This window comes from Anopheles maculipalpis, chromosome 2RL (assembly GCF_943734695.1).
Source record: "Anopheles maculipalpis chromosome 2RL, idAnoMacuDA_375_x, whole genome shotgun sequence".
Lineage (NCBI taxonomy): Eukaryota > Metazoa > Arthropoda > Insecta > Diptera > Culicidae > Anopheles > Anopheles maculipalpis.
The window spans coordinates 66,484,917-66,503,348 of record NC_064871.1 but is presented as its reverse complement, the minus strand read 5'-3'; the positions used below and the strand labels follow the sequence as shown (position 1 = coordinate 66,503,348).

The 18,432-nt window shown below is 40.9% G+C and overlaps 2 protein-coding genes across 2 annotated transcripts in view; both read left to right on the top strand.

Annotated features, from left to right (window-relative positions):
• LOC126556462 (splicing factor 3B subunit 5) overlaps nucleotides 1–18,432 on the top strand; it is a 334,510-nt gene that overhangs the window by 94,391 nt on the left and 221,687 nt on the right. The window lies entirely within an intron of this gene.
• LOC126568787 (neuroligin-4, X-linked-like) overlaps nucleotides 1–18,432 on the top strand; it is a 74,742-nt gene that overhangs the window by 1,336 nt on the left and 54,974 nt on the right. The window contains exon 3 of the mRNA XM_050225415.1: nucleotides 10,917–11,058. Coding sequence (XP_050081372.1) covers nucleotides 10,917–11,058 — 142 coding nt within the window. The remainder of the gene's footprint in view (nucleotides 1–10,916; nucleotides 11,059–18,432) is intronic.

Below are 18,432 nucleotides of genomic sequence, written 5' to 3'. Positions count from 1 at the left end.
CCATCAAGCAATCGCCTACGACCCCGACCACGTCCTGTCCCGTGCTACTGTTCGCTTCAACGCACTGATGACGTGATTGCAGCCCGTACTAGCGGATGATAAATGGTGCCATCATCGTCGCTTCAGCACTACTGGCAAATGGGTTTACAGCGCAAACAGAAAAAAGGAAAAGTGCGCTAGAAAGAAAAACAATGCGAGCGAAAGCAAGAATAAAAATTGTTCCACTTATCCGGCAAATTCTTCAACCAGCCACTCGAGGACAAAATTTATCCATTGCTCTGGAGCGTATTCTTCAAATCGGTTGCAAAAGTAATTCTTACAGTTTCCATCGCACTTACGCGATGCCGTTCCTCGTCCGGTGAAAGATGGTCAGAATCATTTTCCATTTCCTCAACCCAAGATGGAGTCAGCGCTTTTTTGTCGTTGTAAGCTATCTTTGCCACCGGGCGCAACGCGTGCACAGTTGTAAAGTGTGTGCCATTTTCCAAAGCTTCAATCTGACAACTTTACGGACTTTGTGGCTCATCGTGCGGAACAGGCGAAAAGGAAACGGAGTAAAATGCTCACCGGCAATCACCGGAGAGTCCAAGGGTAGCTTTTATTCAATTCAATGGTAAAATATTTTAGCCTGCTGTGCCGAGTTCGTGCTTAATGTGCACTGCCCGGACTTGTTCAGGAAATTAATATCATAATTTTTTCACCGTCTCCTGCACCGGAGCGATGCCGTCTGTCGTCTGTCGTTCATGGCACCGAACGGTAAGTTGGTGCTTTCTTTTATCGACCATTTGGCTTACGGACGGATTGAAGTGCAGTCGTGCGGGATGGAGTTTACTTTTGCGTAATTTCACCCTCACTTTCCTGCAATCCTAGAGCCTTAGGTGCAGTGCCGGGTCAGCTCGATATAAATGCAGCTGGAAGATGTATTGGCCTTGAGGATCTTTTTTTCCTTGTTACTCCAACGAATGCAAAATTGGTTCATCTGAGCGTGCATGAGTAGCGAATTATACTTGACTAGATCTGAGGGAGTTTATTGTGTTTGCATCACTTTTTTTAATAAACATGGTTTTGACAATACAATTAAAATTGAATTTTCGGCAGGTATTACTGTTTTGCTTCATATTTATTCCCAAACATATGACAATAGCATAACAATACGGTGCAAGCCGTCATACTTAAAACATATAATATGTCAATGACATAGAAATGCATAAAAACTTCAATACACATGCAAACAAAGACACGCCATGTTCAATTAATGATTGGATCTATCGAAGCAGTTTAAAAATGTTTTGAAATAAACAAAAACCGATGTTTACAAGCTGCATGACAATTCTTGGAATCCGAATAATCCGAATCCGAGTTGAATAGAACGTATAACTGTGTTTCAATCATGTAGAACTCAATAATCATGTTCAGCTATGAATTCTTTCCTATTGAATAATAAAATTCCTGTTACGAAATGTTAATGCAGGTAGATAAAAGTTATTCTTATTGGGGGCGATGAGTTGAACGTACATTAATTTTTTTTGCTTAACGTATAGATGATCAATAAAAAATTGTGAAACAAGTGTCTGATCTTACATTTCAAAAAATCAAGCAACATTAAACTTAAGTTGTACTTTTGAACCGTGCCATGTTAAGCTAAAATTGATGTTTAATAACTAACAAAAAGAAATTAACAGAAAACGCACCGCCAGGAACAATCTGCACAATAAATCATTTCGCTTACAAATTGCGACCAAGCCATGTGAGCCCCTTGTGGAAGCAATTTGTTCCACCGGGAACGGAAACAAATTTTTTCAAACCCAAATGCATGGAAAATCCTCATCTTTGCGCAACATTTTCCGGCTCCTGGGAACACCCAGACGTCGGTCACTAGCGTCGTCAAAAATTCAGGTCAATTTCATGACTTTACAAAAAAGCTGCCAAGCTTCTACCACGAACGGGGTGCTGGAAAACGGGCGGTAACTTCAGCCGTGCGCACCATACAAGAGCGAAAAACACATACACACTCGTTGCATTAAATTGTCGACAAATGGCTAATGAAAAATAAGCTCCACGGGTAAAGGAAATTGTCGAAAGCACCCAAAGGAATAGAGCAAACGGGCACGATGTCTTTGCCCGTTCGCGAATCCCAGCTGTTTCCGCTTTAATTCGCACACATCATCGTCAGGCCCATTTAGCGGGCCGTCGTGAAACGGCAGAACGGACGGGGCGGGTCATTCTCATACATATATCGTGTATAAACGCCCCACCCTGGCACATTTCAAACGCACCCGTGCACATCGTCCACGTTTAACGGCCAACGACGACAACGTCTCCATTTCGGAAGTGGCACTTGCTTTTCTTAGGCACCCCCACAGGGAATGAAGAGCACAAGTCCGTACTGAACTCGACAAAATCATTACAATATTTTACCGGACTTTTTTTCTTCTTTGGCAAAGGCACACAAACACATACACACCCACAGCCAGTCTTTGCAGCTGATGAGAAAAGTGAACTGCCTCAACTGAAATGTGTTTCCCCCGTTTTTTCTCAGGGGTAAAGTTTTTCCCGCACACTCTCGTAACGTAACGTAACAATTCTCGCATATGGTAAAGGAAATGGGAAACCATTAAAGGCAAATGCTGGCTGGAAACACTGCAACTGGAAGATTTGCTATCCGACGACAGTGCCTACCGGTACCGAGTAGAGCTAGAGGTAGACGACATTTTTATTCATCTTTTCGTTTGTGCTTTTCTCACGACCACGAGACAGGCCTCGAGCGATCATAGTATGGCGAGGCGTTTGCGGTGATTAGGGGTAAGAGAAGCATAAGCGGCATGGGCAATAAAAATGGCAAACTGAAGCATCATGAAAATTTCATCACCAACTCTTTTTTTTTGCGGAGTGAAAGTGCTTTGCTTCAAGCGGGTGCACTTGTAGACTGTTTTTTTAGAAAAAAGAAAGAACATTTACACAAATGAAAAAATCATATGTCTTTCTGCGTAGATCAGGAACGAGATAGGCAAATGTGGTGATAAGTTGTGGAGCTAATAACAAATTATACATTTCAAAAGTATCTGCAAACTCACATTGTAATCACATCTTGTTCAACTTTATTCCGCATCGGGAGTAAAACTGGTGTGACTTAAAAAGTTTTAATTTTAAAATCGTATTACCTAATGCATTTTGGTAATAAACCACCTGTCAGTTTTGCTGATCCGATTTCATTTTTACTATCCAAATAGGTACTTATTTAATGATAAACGTTTTGGTTTTACTTTACAATTTTATGCAAGAATCTTTAAAGGTTTAATTATTCGATATTTCTTCTTCGTTTAGATTAATTGACGAGTCAATAGTATTGATTTAAAATAATTTTTTGAACAGATTTGTGCACTGATTATTTTTGTTTTCATTTATCTATTATTAACTTGTTACAATAAACAGTACAGCGAATTCATGTCACCGTATTTTCAACATCATGTGACTCATAGAGACATTTACATTATTAAAAAAAGTATTTCCTCATTATTCTTTGCCTTACTCCGAGTATACAAGGTTGTAGATGTGAGGAAAATGCTCAGTTGTTGTTCAGTCTTACTTTGGTTGTTGCTCGTTATTTGTGCATGATTTTTTTCATTGCTCTGTTTGGTATTTCGTATTAATAACCATAAAAAGCTTATGGTGCTTGAAAGAACGATAATCACCAGTATCACATGTCAAGTGAATGAAGATGCAAGATTTTCAGGGTTACTAGCTTGCACCTGCCTTAGGAAGGTGGGTTTCCCTGTCCTCTCTCTAATATTTTTCTACAGAGGATACATTGGAGACCCAGAAGTGGCCCAAGAAGTGAGAAGTTTAGCAGATATGCTACAAAATATTAGGATATATTATCTACTAGGTAATCCAGATCCTGCTATTCGTTGATGACATAGACATCATTCGTTTGATGCTGTTTTCGAGCTAGCGGCACTGGAACACAGGTATGAGATTAATAAGAAGAAAACCAAAATGATGGTAGCACCTCCACCATCGCTGCCATCAAACATTTATTTAAAGGGTTGGAATACAGATAAGTAATCGCACCTCTAAAGTCGTCCGAAACCTCACCTCCAAAAGTCAGCACCGATAACAGCATAGATACTACGACCGGTTGGCAGTCACTCCCCTCGATAGTGTTACAGCTTTCAAAACACTTGCTGCGATGGATGATGCTTTGTCTAGATAGCATATTATTTTATAGCATTAGTTCTGTTGGGAGCATTGGAGAATTCACTATAATGACGACTTCTATGAGGTTTTCGGTGATCTCACCAAACTGCAACGAATGAAACTCGACAAGTTCCACTCTGCTGGACAAGTCATGAGAATGACATCAGACAGCCAAGTTAAAGGTTGGGATAACCAGACAAGTGAGAATATGAATCAAGAAGTTAAAATATTTTTAAAAAAATTGAATGTTCTGAAGCAATTGGTAAACATTGTAGTAAATGTTTTCATTTGTCGATTGTCAATTTGTTTTGTTTATAATATTTATAGTAATTTTATTTACTGTCAATATTGTGATCAATATTGTGGCAAATCACAGTACTTAAGTCTTTCCTTGAATTTAACTAGAAGAAGCCAGACATACTTTAAATGTACCATACAAGAGCTCTGGTTAAAGTGCACATATAAATGATTTAAGACCCGAAACTGGGTGCCGCCCGATGGTGTAGGCGACAGCGGCGCCGGTCTTCATGCGGTAGTGAGGACTGACTAACCAACTACGTAGTATCGGCATTCTAGAAAGCCATTTTGATGGCCGGCATGACCTTAGAGGTCGTCAAGTCAAGGAGAAGAAGAAGAAGAAGAAGAATAATAATAAGAAGAAGAAGAAGACCCGAAACATCAATATGAGGGGCTCGTTAAAACTACATAATTAGTTTCGTAGTCGAAGAATTGAAAGTAGTATATCATTTTTATTATTTCCAGGAACGGCAATCTTCAATGTTGTCAACAAATCAGAAGATTTGATTTCGACATTCAAAAGCTTGTTTATTAATTTTTGGTGCTTGATTTCATGAGAAGAATTTAAGATTTTTTATGTTTGCATTTTTATCCATTTTCAACAATCAGCTATCAATCAAGCTTGCATCAAGTATGAATGAATGATGAATAAATGTATTATGCCTTGTAATGACAAAATATGAACGTAAGACCAATGAGCGAATGAAATGGCCTTAAAAAATAGCATTTAATTTAATAATGCTCGTTGATGTTTAACATATGGTCCATCTAAATGATGATGCTGTTTGATCCCATTTTTGCATCTGATGATGTTTTACTATCAATTCTTGTGTCTCGTCTATTTTCAATCCAATTCTACATACATTCACGACAAACTTGCCCAGGGGAATGCATGCATAATCATGTGATATGGTACGGCAATATTGCAATTTCAATTATTGAAGCCATTTTCCATGGTTGTCAAGTCTAGAAGTAGCATTTTTCCACTTGTGCTTTTCATTGCCTTCGTTTCAACGGTCTGTTTGAGCGCTTATCTGCAAGACGCTGTTGTTCGTTACGATCCACGAACACACACACACACATACAAATGTATACATACACACGTACAACAAAAAAAGGAAACCCGTGCTGTGTGCAGGAAACGACACCTACGAATGGATGCAGATAATCTTTTAAACTATTTTTTTCTCCATCGATTTTCTTCATGACCACGCAAAGGAGCGTTCTTGGCCATTTACCTAACTAAGGCACTTGCTGAGAACAGCTTTGGCAATGTTTCTTTTAGTGAGGCTGCTACGTCAGTTTACCCGAAGGAACTTTGCCAGAAACGATGATCAATATTCGGAAGCGGCATCGAGGGAAGAATAGGCAATGATGGCGCACGGAAAGTTTTCTCCTTCGTAAGCACTCGTTCGATGATGGGGTGAGAGAATACTTGAAGGGTGGTCTAACGTCCACGTTTGCGAAAAAATGGAAAGAAACGGTTGCCGGCCGGAGTGGGACTCCATCTAATCGAGTTGCGCGTGTACGTGCAGGAAGCAGCTTACTATCCTTCAAACAAGTCATTTATGACACCTTTTCCTCGCAGCATTCCCTGCGCTTGATCGATATCGTGTTCCCGCACCAGCAAATGGCACTCTTTGGCAAACACCTCCAGGGGCTGAAACGTAGTCAGTTCGTGGGGAAAAAGTCAATATTCATCCATCACTTGCCACGCCATGTCCAGGCGTGATGACGAGTTTTACTCACTAGTGCTTCCTGCATCAAGGAAAGCTAAGGTTAGAAATGCGACAAAAACACTGATAAAGAGTCATTTGTTTGAGTGTGCGATGGGCGTGTTTATTGGCACACCAGCCTTGGCTCAAGTGCGAAGTAACAATGCGGGCGGGCGAAGACTTAGAAGAACGTCAAGCACAGCTTGCCGATATCCTTTCGATAAACCATCGAAAGTTGTTGGTGTGAGTAGAAATTTTTCTCATTATCGTTACAAATATTACTTTACCGGAAGTGTTTTCGGCTTGGCTAGGCCGTGGTTGGAAAGCCGCACGCCAACAAGCATCTTCTTCTCGGAAGCAGAAGCGCACTCAGGAAGGAAACTGTTGAGATTCCAGCATCGTCATCGGTTTTTAATTTCGATAAAAGTGAAGTGCATACTGCGGAAAACGAAGTTTCCAATTTTCCGACCAGTTTGCCCTAACCTCATCCACATGCCCGGAGCGGACGATGGGTGCTTCAACGCCTGATTTGCGGTTTAGCTCTAATGTTGGGCAGGGTAGTTGTTGTGGGGTTGCATGCGCTCAAGATGCTAACCCTTGCGAAGCGGCATCACTGCAGAGGCCTTCGTTGAAGGGTTTGAAGCTTTCAAATCGAACGAGCACCGAAAGTCTGTGAAAGTGTGTGGGGTTTTTCGGAGGTTTAGGAGTTTAGCTGCCGGTGCGTTTTGCCGCAGGAAAGATGCAGATGCCGTACGAATCTTCCACTTTACTCGAAGACGAGCAAAGAATGGCATTTGAGAATGTGCTTCATGCATACAGCCGACCCGTTCGTTCGATACTCTGGACACCGAACTAAACCTTAAATGTTATGGTGATGTGTTTTCCAGCTTGTTACTCCGAAAAGCATTATATGTGCTGAGGTAGGAAATATCCTTTCATTTTTATCAGTTTCTTTGCTTTCTCATCATCATCGGAAAGCTGGTGGAAGTCACGAACTTTACGCTTCTCAGTGAAGTTGCAAGAAAAAGCTTCTAGCTTGCAGTTGCATATGAAAGGGACTTTGAAATCTCTTCTTGTTGGAATCTCTAAATCTTTGAATATCTTGCAAGTTTTTCGTTTGCATTAGATTTGATGAGCGTAGGCAGTTACTATAAAAAACATAGTTCATTGGTTGAGAATGCATTTACATGCATTAGATTATTATGCATGCTCATCGAAGCATGACATTCATAGTTTAATGTTTGAAGGCTAGTTTTAGTAATTGAAATTGAAAAAAAAATTGTGTTAAGTACTTTGGCAGATGAATTATCTAGGCTAAAAAGAGTCAACTCTACTATTGAGACTTACTTTTTCAAAAGAACGAACGAATCGTTTCCACAAAATCAAACTCCGAATAGTTTACGACTGTGGTATGATGAGACCAAAAGCAGCAAATTTATCTTTCTCTTCCTCACTCACATAATTGTTGTCTTTTTAATTTGCATGTTTAGTTTTCTTGTTTTAAGCGGTTATGAAAGCCATCATCCCAAACCACAACCTCAACTTCCCTTCCCTCCTCTTGACTATTTTAGGTCACATTAGCATAAGTAAGGGGATTCCCTTCCTACGTTTGTTTGCAAACTACATCATCCACATTGTTGAAAATTAATGAAAATATCCTTAAATGATCGTTGTAAAACTTGTACACTTGTCGTCACTACATGTACTCCACTTTTCTTTTGTAAACTAGCTTTTAAGTTATTTGAGTTATAAACAAAAGTACAGCGGAACAGAACAGTATTTGGGAGAAAATGAATGAATTGAAATATAAACTCTTAATACTGTCCAAGAAGATAAAATTTAAAAAAAAAACTAATAAAAAAAATATATACAAAATCACACAAAAATAGTTATGGAACCGTGTGCAATTGATATGGGAAAAAAATAATCTTCCTGCCAAATTTCGTTTTTCATATCAATTGTACGCGTTTCCATTATTATTTTAACAGATTCTGTATTTATTTTAGCTGATTTTCTACTATATTGAGTGTTTCTTTTACAGTGGTAGAAGAATTCATATCCGCTTGCGCTATTCTCTAAAGTTGGCTCGCTGCACCTTATAATGTGTGTTTCCCAGTGTCGATGTATTCCGCAAGAATCAACTCTCGTACTGCATTGACGAAACAAAAAAATAAAACGAGAGAATAATTGTGTACTAGAGTTGAGCGTTCCGGAATGAACCTGGCAAGTTTGTTCCGTTCCTTAAAAGGACGATCCAGGCAATAGGAACGATTCAGGCAAAAGGAAAGAACTAGACGAAAGGAACGAACCTGACGAAAGGAACGATCATGGATAAAGAAAAGAAACTAGAGTTGTGAGTTCCGGAATGAACCAGGCAGGTTCGTTCCGTTCCTTTTCCGAAAATACCCAGTTCCGTTCCGTTCCTTTTTTCCGGAACTTTTCCATCACTACTGTGTACTCGATAGTCTACTCCTCACAATCGTGGCTTTTGTACATTCCACTGTCGTATTCGACAAGAGCTCTCGAATTTCATCGAATGAAATACAGACATGAATCTTAAGAATGATTTCGAGGTCGAGGGTCGACCCTTTATATCCATCACTGTCATGCCTCTTATCAATAAGTGCTACCTGTTTTTCACTTGCTTAACAGTGGTTGTCTTTAAGATCATAAATTGCTCACCAATACTTGCCATCACCGATAATCAGGTGAATAAATAACAGTTTTTAAATGAGGAAGGATTTCATTTTGAATGAGCCATAATGCCATAATGCGTCGGGTTAATACCAAGTGTGTTTTCGCCCTCAGATGTTCAGAGATTTCGTTATTAAACAGTCTTTTTTTTTAAGAAAACGGACATTTGTCTCGTTGCCGCTGGTTCCGAACAAAAAAAAAAAAAATTCTTGAAAGAGTCGTTTCGAGAGTCAGCTATTTCGAGAGAGTGAAATATTGTGCGCCATTCTTGTACATACATATGTCGAATATATTTACATTCATCGCTAGAATCAACGCCTTCATTCTACCTCAAATTGATGCTGTCAGCGATCATCATACCTCGATTCATAGGTTTCGATTCGATGTTCCTATCACAGATTATTAACAGTTTTGGATAGGGCTCATGTTAAGAGAGGTTCGTGAGTACTGGGATTATAATCGCATCAGCTGTTCGTCCACTTCTTGTAATGGTTGCGACACTTTGCGCCGAATTCATTCAAGTAATTGCAAGCAAATCCAAGTTTGTTTAATATTTATTTATAGAATGTTTAAGTAACACGGTAAAGATCTGGTCAGTATTTAACTTACCGTTTCGGTACCCTTTCAACTTTCTCTTCAAAGAATTGGATAAGTAAATCTTGAAGTACCAAGGAAAAAGACATTAAACACTGTTGCACTCCTTTACTTGCTGTACGCTATTTTGTATCACATTTGTCAATAGGGAGATAGTAATCAGATTCCAATAACGAAGCGTCTAATTCTATTCGCTTTTGACACATTTGATAATTTGATAAATCTTGTAAAGTGTTGCTACATCAGATTTGAGTCATCAGTGTCTGTACCTGTTTGTTCTTTATTCGATTGATGAAATTCCATTTTTGATAACTTGTGATGATGGGACAATTTTGCTTGCTTCTGATAAATATGCATTAGAATGCTAGCTGGCATGTAAACACCAGGAATTCCATTAACCTCACCTATTAACAAAGTTATTCCTGGATTGCGTTACATTCGATCTCTTTCTGCCTTCAAATCCATTAAATTAAATTAACTAATTGATGGACAAACAAGCGAAACGCGAAACACGAGCAAACAAACTATCTCAATCCCTTTGTTGGTTTAACAACACGCTCAAGAGCTTAAACCGCTAATGAATGAATGCCCGCTAGGTAAACAACTTACATTAAAACAAAAATCCCACTCGATCATCGCTCGATAAACCAAACCAAACAACTCAGCGAAACAGATTGGTTTGTTTACCGGCTGCAGCTTAAGAGCAATCAACACTCCAATCCTCCCACAGAACACTCGCAGGACTCAAAAGAAAACCACAACTCGAGACGATGCATCATGCCATCCGTCGTGCTACAAATTGGTCGAAAAACAAGAACCTGATTGTGGAGAAAATTATCCGAGAAGTCGAAAGACCAATCATACACCCTCCCGGGCTGCGGAAGGAACCACGCTTTCCGGCGTGGTGCAGATTGAGATCAATTTTAAAATCCATCCTTTCTGGCTAATGTGCTCTGGCTCTGCTCTGGGAAAGGACCAACAGAAAGGTCAGTAAATCACTGCATCCAGAAACTGCAAATTGCACTTTGGCTCCACCCGAAAGCAACCTACCGTGTCTGGTAGTTCTCCGAACTGTGCCCGTGCTTCGTGACATCACAGACTGTGCCGCCGGCATCGTCATCGGTATCGTCTGTCTCGGAGTTCGTTTTTCCAAATTGATCATTTCCATTAAGCTCGATGTTACCGTAGGGCAGCCTTGGAAAGCAGAAACATTTTATCATCGACCGCACTAGGGTAGAGCATAGTGCAACGTAACGTTCATCCCGGCAAGTCCTGCATGGTCCTTGCGAGTTGCGAAATATCTGTTCATAACTCTCATATATCTGTATGCACTTTTTTTTGTTATTGTTGTTTTCGTTTGCCCCTTCTTTTATGCTTTTACATTCCTCTCTAATCTTTACGTCACGGCCATCTTTGCAGAGTTTCCCGGACATCAGCAATCGGACGGCGGCACTGCTCTCGATGCCGAAGGGGCGTTACCAACATCTGAAGCGACTGCAGCCATTACTAACTAACCAGAGCGAGGACTGTCTGACGCTCAACATTTACGTCCCCGGAAGCGGTAAGCTTGTGATTTTTGTTTCTTGTTTTCGCTTGACTTTGTCGCTCTCTTTTTATCACTTCATGAGCAGGAACCCGCCTCATGTAAGCGGGTAACATTCGATTGGCCTGCACCAGCCACTCTTTTCCTCGTCGGGTTGGCTACGAAAAGAGGCGATAAATTCAGTACTCATCGACCATAAATTGGATCATTTTAAGGTGGCACCGAAGGCAGACGGGGGTCTCATAGGTTTTTGCCATGGAAAACCCGTGCAAAAGGGGTTAATCTTGGGACCAACGGCCAAATACCGCGACAGGAACAAAGGCAGTGCATTTAGCTGTTTCTTAGGGGTTGGAAGTGATGGTAAGGTTGTGTGTAATATTCGGCGTCGTTTGTTGGGAAGACTGTTTGACTTTGGCAAGCTTGAACAGCAAGAGCTACGGAATTGAATACTCTTTTTGCATCGTCCGGGCAAAGAAACGAGGTCAAAAGGATGCACACTGAACAAAAAACTTTATTGGGGGGAATAAACAACTTCTCTTACTTTGAATAACAAAATCAGGTGCTGATTGTCTTGTGGGAGATGTCTTTTGTAAAAAACCAGTTCTGGTTTGTTCATGGTAGCAAGCATTGGAAGTTGTTCGGAAAGATAAAGATGACCTTCGAATAGTGATGAGGAAGTTACATTTATTATTGATATATGTTCTTTATATCGTGAAACTAATACGATTCTTTAAACCAATTACTTCATATAACTACTTATTTTTAGTAAAATCAATATCAAAATAATTAGGTAACAGTAAAGACATTTAAAAATTACTTACTTACTTATCGCTTTGGGGTCTGGGCCTGCTGCTACAGAATCCGGAACCGCTCACGATCCTGCGCCGTCGTCCGCCAATCCGTTATCCCGGCCTTGATGGCGGATCATTCCACGCCATTCTCCCACCTCAATCTGGACCTACCACGCTTCTTCTTTCCATGTGGATGGCCAAAAAGGACTTTCTGAGGTGGGTCGTCCGGTGCCATGCGTATAAAATGGGCAGTCTGACGAGCATAATTCGCTACACGACGGTGAGGTCGTCATACAGTTCGTACAGCTCCTCGTTGTAGCGGCTCCTCCATTGTCTTTCCACATACACGGGGCCAACAATCCTTCTGAGCATTGGACAGGGCCGCCAAGTTTCAGAGGCGTTTGTGAGCACTAGGACTATAAAGGTACGATACTGTCCCAGCTTAGACCGTCGCTTCAGTTTCTTTGAGGTGAGATGTTTCCTCAGGCTGTAGAGGAAACATCTCACCTCAGGCTCAGGCTGGCTGGCCGCCGGCATCCTAGCACAACTTCGTCTCATTACTGTTTTTGGTGCTAACTTTTGACCCGGCATAGTTGAATTTTTGGACGATTTCAAATTTGCGGTCATCTATCCTTACATTACCCCCACGTAGTTCCGGATTTCTTGATTTAAGAATTCTTAATTCTTGAGCAAAATACAACATTCAAAAAATTGCATGTTTTGCATTTTTTGAATGCTTTTTTTCCATTTATGCACATTATTTTATTTATTTATTTGTTTACAATTGAATTTGTTGGTCCAGTACCGTATTGTCAACACCGCTTGCGTTGAAAAAAAAAAACAATTATATTGATAAGGCATTTCCTCCTTATTCTTTGCCTTATCCCGGGCATACTCGGTTGTGGATGGGTGGATACTTCATGGTTGATGTCCAGTCCTATTTTGGCTGTTACATGTTGGTTGTTCAGATGGGTGTATTTGTGGTTGGTATGCACATTATTTTAATACTTGCTGATATTGAAGTATTTTTCATAAGTTTAGTTCTACATAAGACATGGAAGTATTTGATCAACAAATATATTTTAGAAACATGTTTAATGATATAAATTTCACCATTTAAGGACTAATTTTGTATTATATCAATGCATATTTTATTAAATATGATTCGACAGACGATAAGAGGCAGATAATAATAATCACGAGATGCAACTATCAGAACTCGAGTACCTAACCTCACTGTTTTGGGAGTTTTGGTGGTTATCAAAATACCCATTCCTCTTTTCCTGCACGGTAAAAAACACCCAGCCGCTACGGCGCTTGCCTTACACAGTGTCATAATTGTAGTTATAAAATTTAATCTATTGTCTAACTATCAAGCTCCCGTGCGCTCTCGAAATTGGCATAGCATCCCGTCATCAGCACACAATATATGGCCGACCGGAGAGTTTGCTCGTGAAAACGGTGTAGAGGGTCATTATCAGATGAGCTACCGTTTTACTCGTGGCAACTTGGATAGTGCTAAGGCTTTGGACCTAATTTTACGATGCTTTAAACAGATTAGCCACTAGGGAAGCATGCAGGGTTAACCAGTGCTAAAGCAGGGCATCATATGATGTTGCAGATTTGGGTCGAAGCAGGGCTATTAACAAATTTATCACTTTGTTTTTCGCCCTCCGAAGAAGATCGAATGTGGGTGGTAAATCGAAATGTTTCTCGTGTGTTGTTGTAACACACGGGAAACGCTTACGCGTTAATCGATTGAAGGTGTATTTTGATGTTTGATTGTACTTACTCTCTCACCATAATAACTAAGATACCGTTTTTCCGAGGATAGTGTCGAGCAGTTACGTATTGTGGTAAAAATTTTATTTCCAATATTTTCTTTCCGCTATGTGTTTTGTTTATGTTGAGTTTGGTTGTATTTTACGACCCCCTTTTTTACGCTCCACACAAAGCGATTCAATCACGCCAAAATTCAAGCGCACAGACCGATAAGCTTCACCGTAGCCAAAAAGCATGGATTCGATTTTGCTGCTTTTGCATTTTCTTTCAGTTTAGTTTGGCACGAACTACCCGTTCGATGTGTCCCACAAAACTCATTCGTGTGTGTGTGTATGTATGAGGGTCCCGCTGGTTCTTTAATCTCGTAATGGCGGTCCAAAAACGGCACATCGGCGGAGCCGGAGAGTGCGTGTATTATTTTTATCGTTTCATTTCATTACACGTCCCCGGAGAGAAAGAAAAGCGATTCGATTTATGTTCTCGGTAATAAAATTCGCAAAATAAATCATCCATACACTTACTCACGATAGTGCCTACAAAGAAAGAGACGTAGTGTGTATGGGTTTCCCGTGCGTGAATATGGTGCGTAGGAGCTGTTTTGAGCGTGTTATTTTCAATTTATCTCACCCATCCCAGTAGCTTACACGGTTTGACACGGTTGCCCGCCTTCAAAATCGGTGAAGCTCTTTTTGACAGATTCAAAGACGAGTTCGAGTGCTTGCGAGATGGCGGTTCATGGCGAAAGCTGTAAAAAAGGTAAAGCAGCAGCAGAACGAAAATGGGAAGCTCCCAAACAGCTTCCCAAATGAGCCGTGCCATCGGTGTGGATTAACTTTTCCGTACGTCATACCTTGCCGGTGCGGACAGCAAAACAAGCCGTGGAGGTGGTGGCAAAAAGTCGGCTAAAATTAAATTACATCTAACCGAATAAATATGGTGAAAGTAAATTCAATTTTTGCCACCATCACATAGGCGCTTGATGCGCTGGATTGGTGGTTTGCATAGATTTAGGAGTCAAACTTCACACCTCACACAACGGAAACTCTATGACGAAATCTGCCAATGCCCTCAATGAACCGGGAGAAAAATATCAAACTTTTAAACCACATTAGCTTTTTGGTGTGAGGTGTGTACTTTACGTAGTGAGAGAAAATGTATCATAAACTTTTTTTTTTCGTTGGTATCAACTATTTTGAGGCAGCTCCGTTCATGGTGGTGCATATTTAATAAATATTTCAACCAAAATACATGACTTAAGCTGAGGATATTTTGGGGTTTATTTTCCGAATCAGTTCCCCGAACGTCAATAAACGGATAAAAGTTTAATGCGCTTGTAAAAACTCCACAGCTAGTTTTAAAACTCACACATGGCTTTAATACGTTCATGGCAATCTTCTTCCATGGTTCCGAAATCCGTACGAGAAGCGTCTGGATGTAGTGTGAAACAGTCTAAAACTTTTTGGATGCAAGCATCTAATCCTTTCACTTCCTAAACCGTTCCACCCGCTTGGCTTTGATTGGAACGTACTGTTGTGCAAGCTCGCGCTTAGAGCATCATGATGATGACGATGACGATCAGATGATGCTGGTGTTGTTTTCGATTAGGAAAATGTTCAATGGAAAGTTTTGTGGAACCGATACTACCGGTTTCAGGGAAAACCTCGACATCTTGCCGCTATGGGAATGAACTTTGAAAGCTAAGAATAGTGCAATTTGTGGTTTATGAGCGTAAGTTGCGGTTACACTTTGGTTGCCAAAAATCGCACCAAAACCTTGACAACTTACTATCATGTTCTTTGGTGGAGTACATGATCCTAGTTTCAAGAGGAGGTAGCTTTAATGTAGAGTTGTTTCCCCAATTAAAGCTCGTACCACATGAAGCCTCAAACATTTGCGTGCCCAAGTGCTACGCAAGGCTGGCATGAAGAACGACGACAGCCACCGGGCTGTGGCCCGTAAAACTGTCGTTAAGCACGCCTTAAACGGTTGGTACCGTTTGCTAACTTTCTTTCTGTGCCACGGCACACAAATCTTCTTCTCATTAATTTCAATAGAATTGGGTGCTTTGTGTTTTATTTGTTCTTTCGAATTCGAATTTGCAGTCATGTTTCCTCCACCCGGAGGCCGCTTTGGACGACAATTTATCTACATTTTGTGTATATTCTTTTTTCTTCCGACTCCCAGAACACCCAGAACCTGGCCAGACGCGTCGTGTGGTTTTTTCTTTTTTTTTTTCGGTGTATTGTAGCGAAAACCGAACGCCATTTTTCGTCTCTACGGGCGGTACGGTTTTGCTCAAGAGATGTTCAAGACATTGTGCGTCCTCTGTCTGCCTTAAGAACGCCAGGTGCTGGGTGCAAGTGGTACTTCGAGCGAATGATAAATGATAATTGAATTTCAACTTTAACATTTTTGGTTTTCCATCATTCGGGCATTGGGACCCTCTCGAAGTAGGAACGATGGGAAGACGACACACACACACACATAAGTGGGGAGTCTTATTTGTAACTGGAAATCAGAAATGTTGCAAAAAGCTTCAAATCTTCTTTCTCGGGACATTCGCAACTAGAAACCAAAAAGTACTAGTGAACGATTATTCAAACGTTTTCGAGACGATTCTTACTGAGAGAAACGTGTCACGCGTTTCCAACCATAATTGAGCCGCATTTGAAACGCTCAACTATGCTGATGCGTATGCGCTCGTCTGTCTGCCGATTATTTGCCATGTGAGGAGCTCGTGTAGGGTTCATTTAAAAAGTGATTTCAACGAAAATGATGATCGTCGTAAAGCGCAATCTAACATGGCGCTTGAAACGATTCCAAGGAAAGCACTGTTCGTTTCGTCAGTATGAAGACGTGATGCTGAGAACTTTTCGCAGCATGCCACAACCGGGACTGTACGCAACGATGACGTCCTTTTTACAGCGTGCTCTTTAAAACACTAAGCTCGCTCGGCTTCTTCCTCGAGGCACCATTTCAAGGCATTCGGAGCGAAAAATTCATCGAAAGCTTAGCGCGGGTAGGGCGGCTGGCGGACGGATTAATTGAAATCTTAATTAAATGTGTAACAGCGGGCGTCAATCTGTGCTTTCATTTATTTATTTTTAATTAAGTTTCTTCATAACGCACTCTGCCCTTCGATCGATCGGATTTGGACATTTCGCTGGCGGACTGTGCGACCAGGACACTTTCGCCTATGATTGAGAGTATTACTTCCCCACGGAGCGTCATACTTGCAATTAAAAACAGATCCTTAGCTAATTCCCTTTCCTTCACGGTGCAGCTCCTTAAAAGCTTCTCTTGTTTTCGTATCGGATTTGTGGTTGTAATAAATCCTCCTGTTCACCTTCGTGTGTTTTGTCCACGATGGTTGGTTTGAACATTTCGTTTCTCGAAAAAAACAACCCACCGACAAAGATATACTTCGTAAACATGCGTTGAAAAGAGGATCGTACGATGAGCAAGGATGTTTTTCCTCCCTTTTATTCTCATCATTTACTCGCTGAATCTCAATGTCGTCGATTGCTATTTGAGACGCTGTGATGTTCGTGAGTTGGGGAAGGTTTTCATATTTGGATATGAATTTCACGTTATCTTTTGTGAACCACAGGCCGCCTCCTAGAACGTGGTTGAACTGGTAATGGCAAACAGCTTTTCCGCCCAGCATTGATGTCAACAGCATAAGAAATTAAAAAAGCAAGCTACATTTAATGAGGATTAGCTTCTACTTCGAGCACACCAGCTGGTACATTTGATGGGGAAAGGTTACAAAAAATACGTGTTTTCTCCGCTGTTCCGTGTAATCCTGCCGTGTTCAGTTTCTTGTGCCCATCGTGAGTTATGTTATAATCATTTGATGTTTTGACTCATGTGATTACCGGGTCGTGTAGGTTTTAAAAACAGATTCGGGTTTTTTTTCAGTTTGATCTTTTCATTGGCTTGGATTTCTAAGTAAACCACAGACATTTAAAAGCAACGATTTGCAACTGTGAAGACAAGTACGACAGCAAAGAGAATATTCGGTGTATGGACAATTTATGCTTTTTATTTATTTATTAATTTTTTCATTTCTTTATTTATACTTAATTATAAAGGTATAAAGCCGTACTGTAAACACTGTTTGAGGTGACTAAATTACGAGGGCTGACAATAAAGTAAGGTCTCCAATTTTTTATTCATAGAAAATGACTTTTATTTACAAAAAGCGATAACCCTTGGAAAGGCCAAGGTCTTGGCTACTTTTCTACATAATCGCCATTTTTTTCCAACACCTTGCGCATCCGCACGATGAACTTGTCTATGCCGGCAGAATACCACTCTCCGTCCGCCTCGCGCAGCCAGGTGTTGACCTCTTTCTGAACCGCCGCTTCATGTGGTCTTGGGTCAGCTGTTTCGGCACCCATCGGGCTTTGTGATACTGCAAGTTGTTCACAACGATATGACGGATTGTTTCGCTGCTACACACTCCTCCAAGCTTCTCTTCCAAGTCCCTAATTGTCGCACGGCGGTTTTTGAGCATTTCTGCCTCCACTGCTTGAACAATCGCATCCGAGACCGACGGTCGGCCACTTCTCTCCTCGTCGTGAACATTAGTGCGCCCGGAATTGAACTCGCGGCTCTTACGAACTCGCGGGGGACTTACCCACGTTTTTTTATGTCCATACACTTTTCCCCGTAAACTTCAACTAGTTGACGATGGATTTCAATAGGTGTCACCTTTTTCGCACTCAAAAAAACGTATTACAGAACGCAATTCGCACTTGAACGCTGACGCGAGGGGTACCTCCATCGTTGACGGCTGCTCCGCCAAGATTGAGCG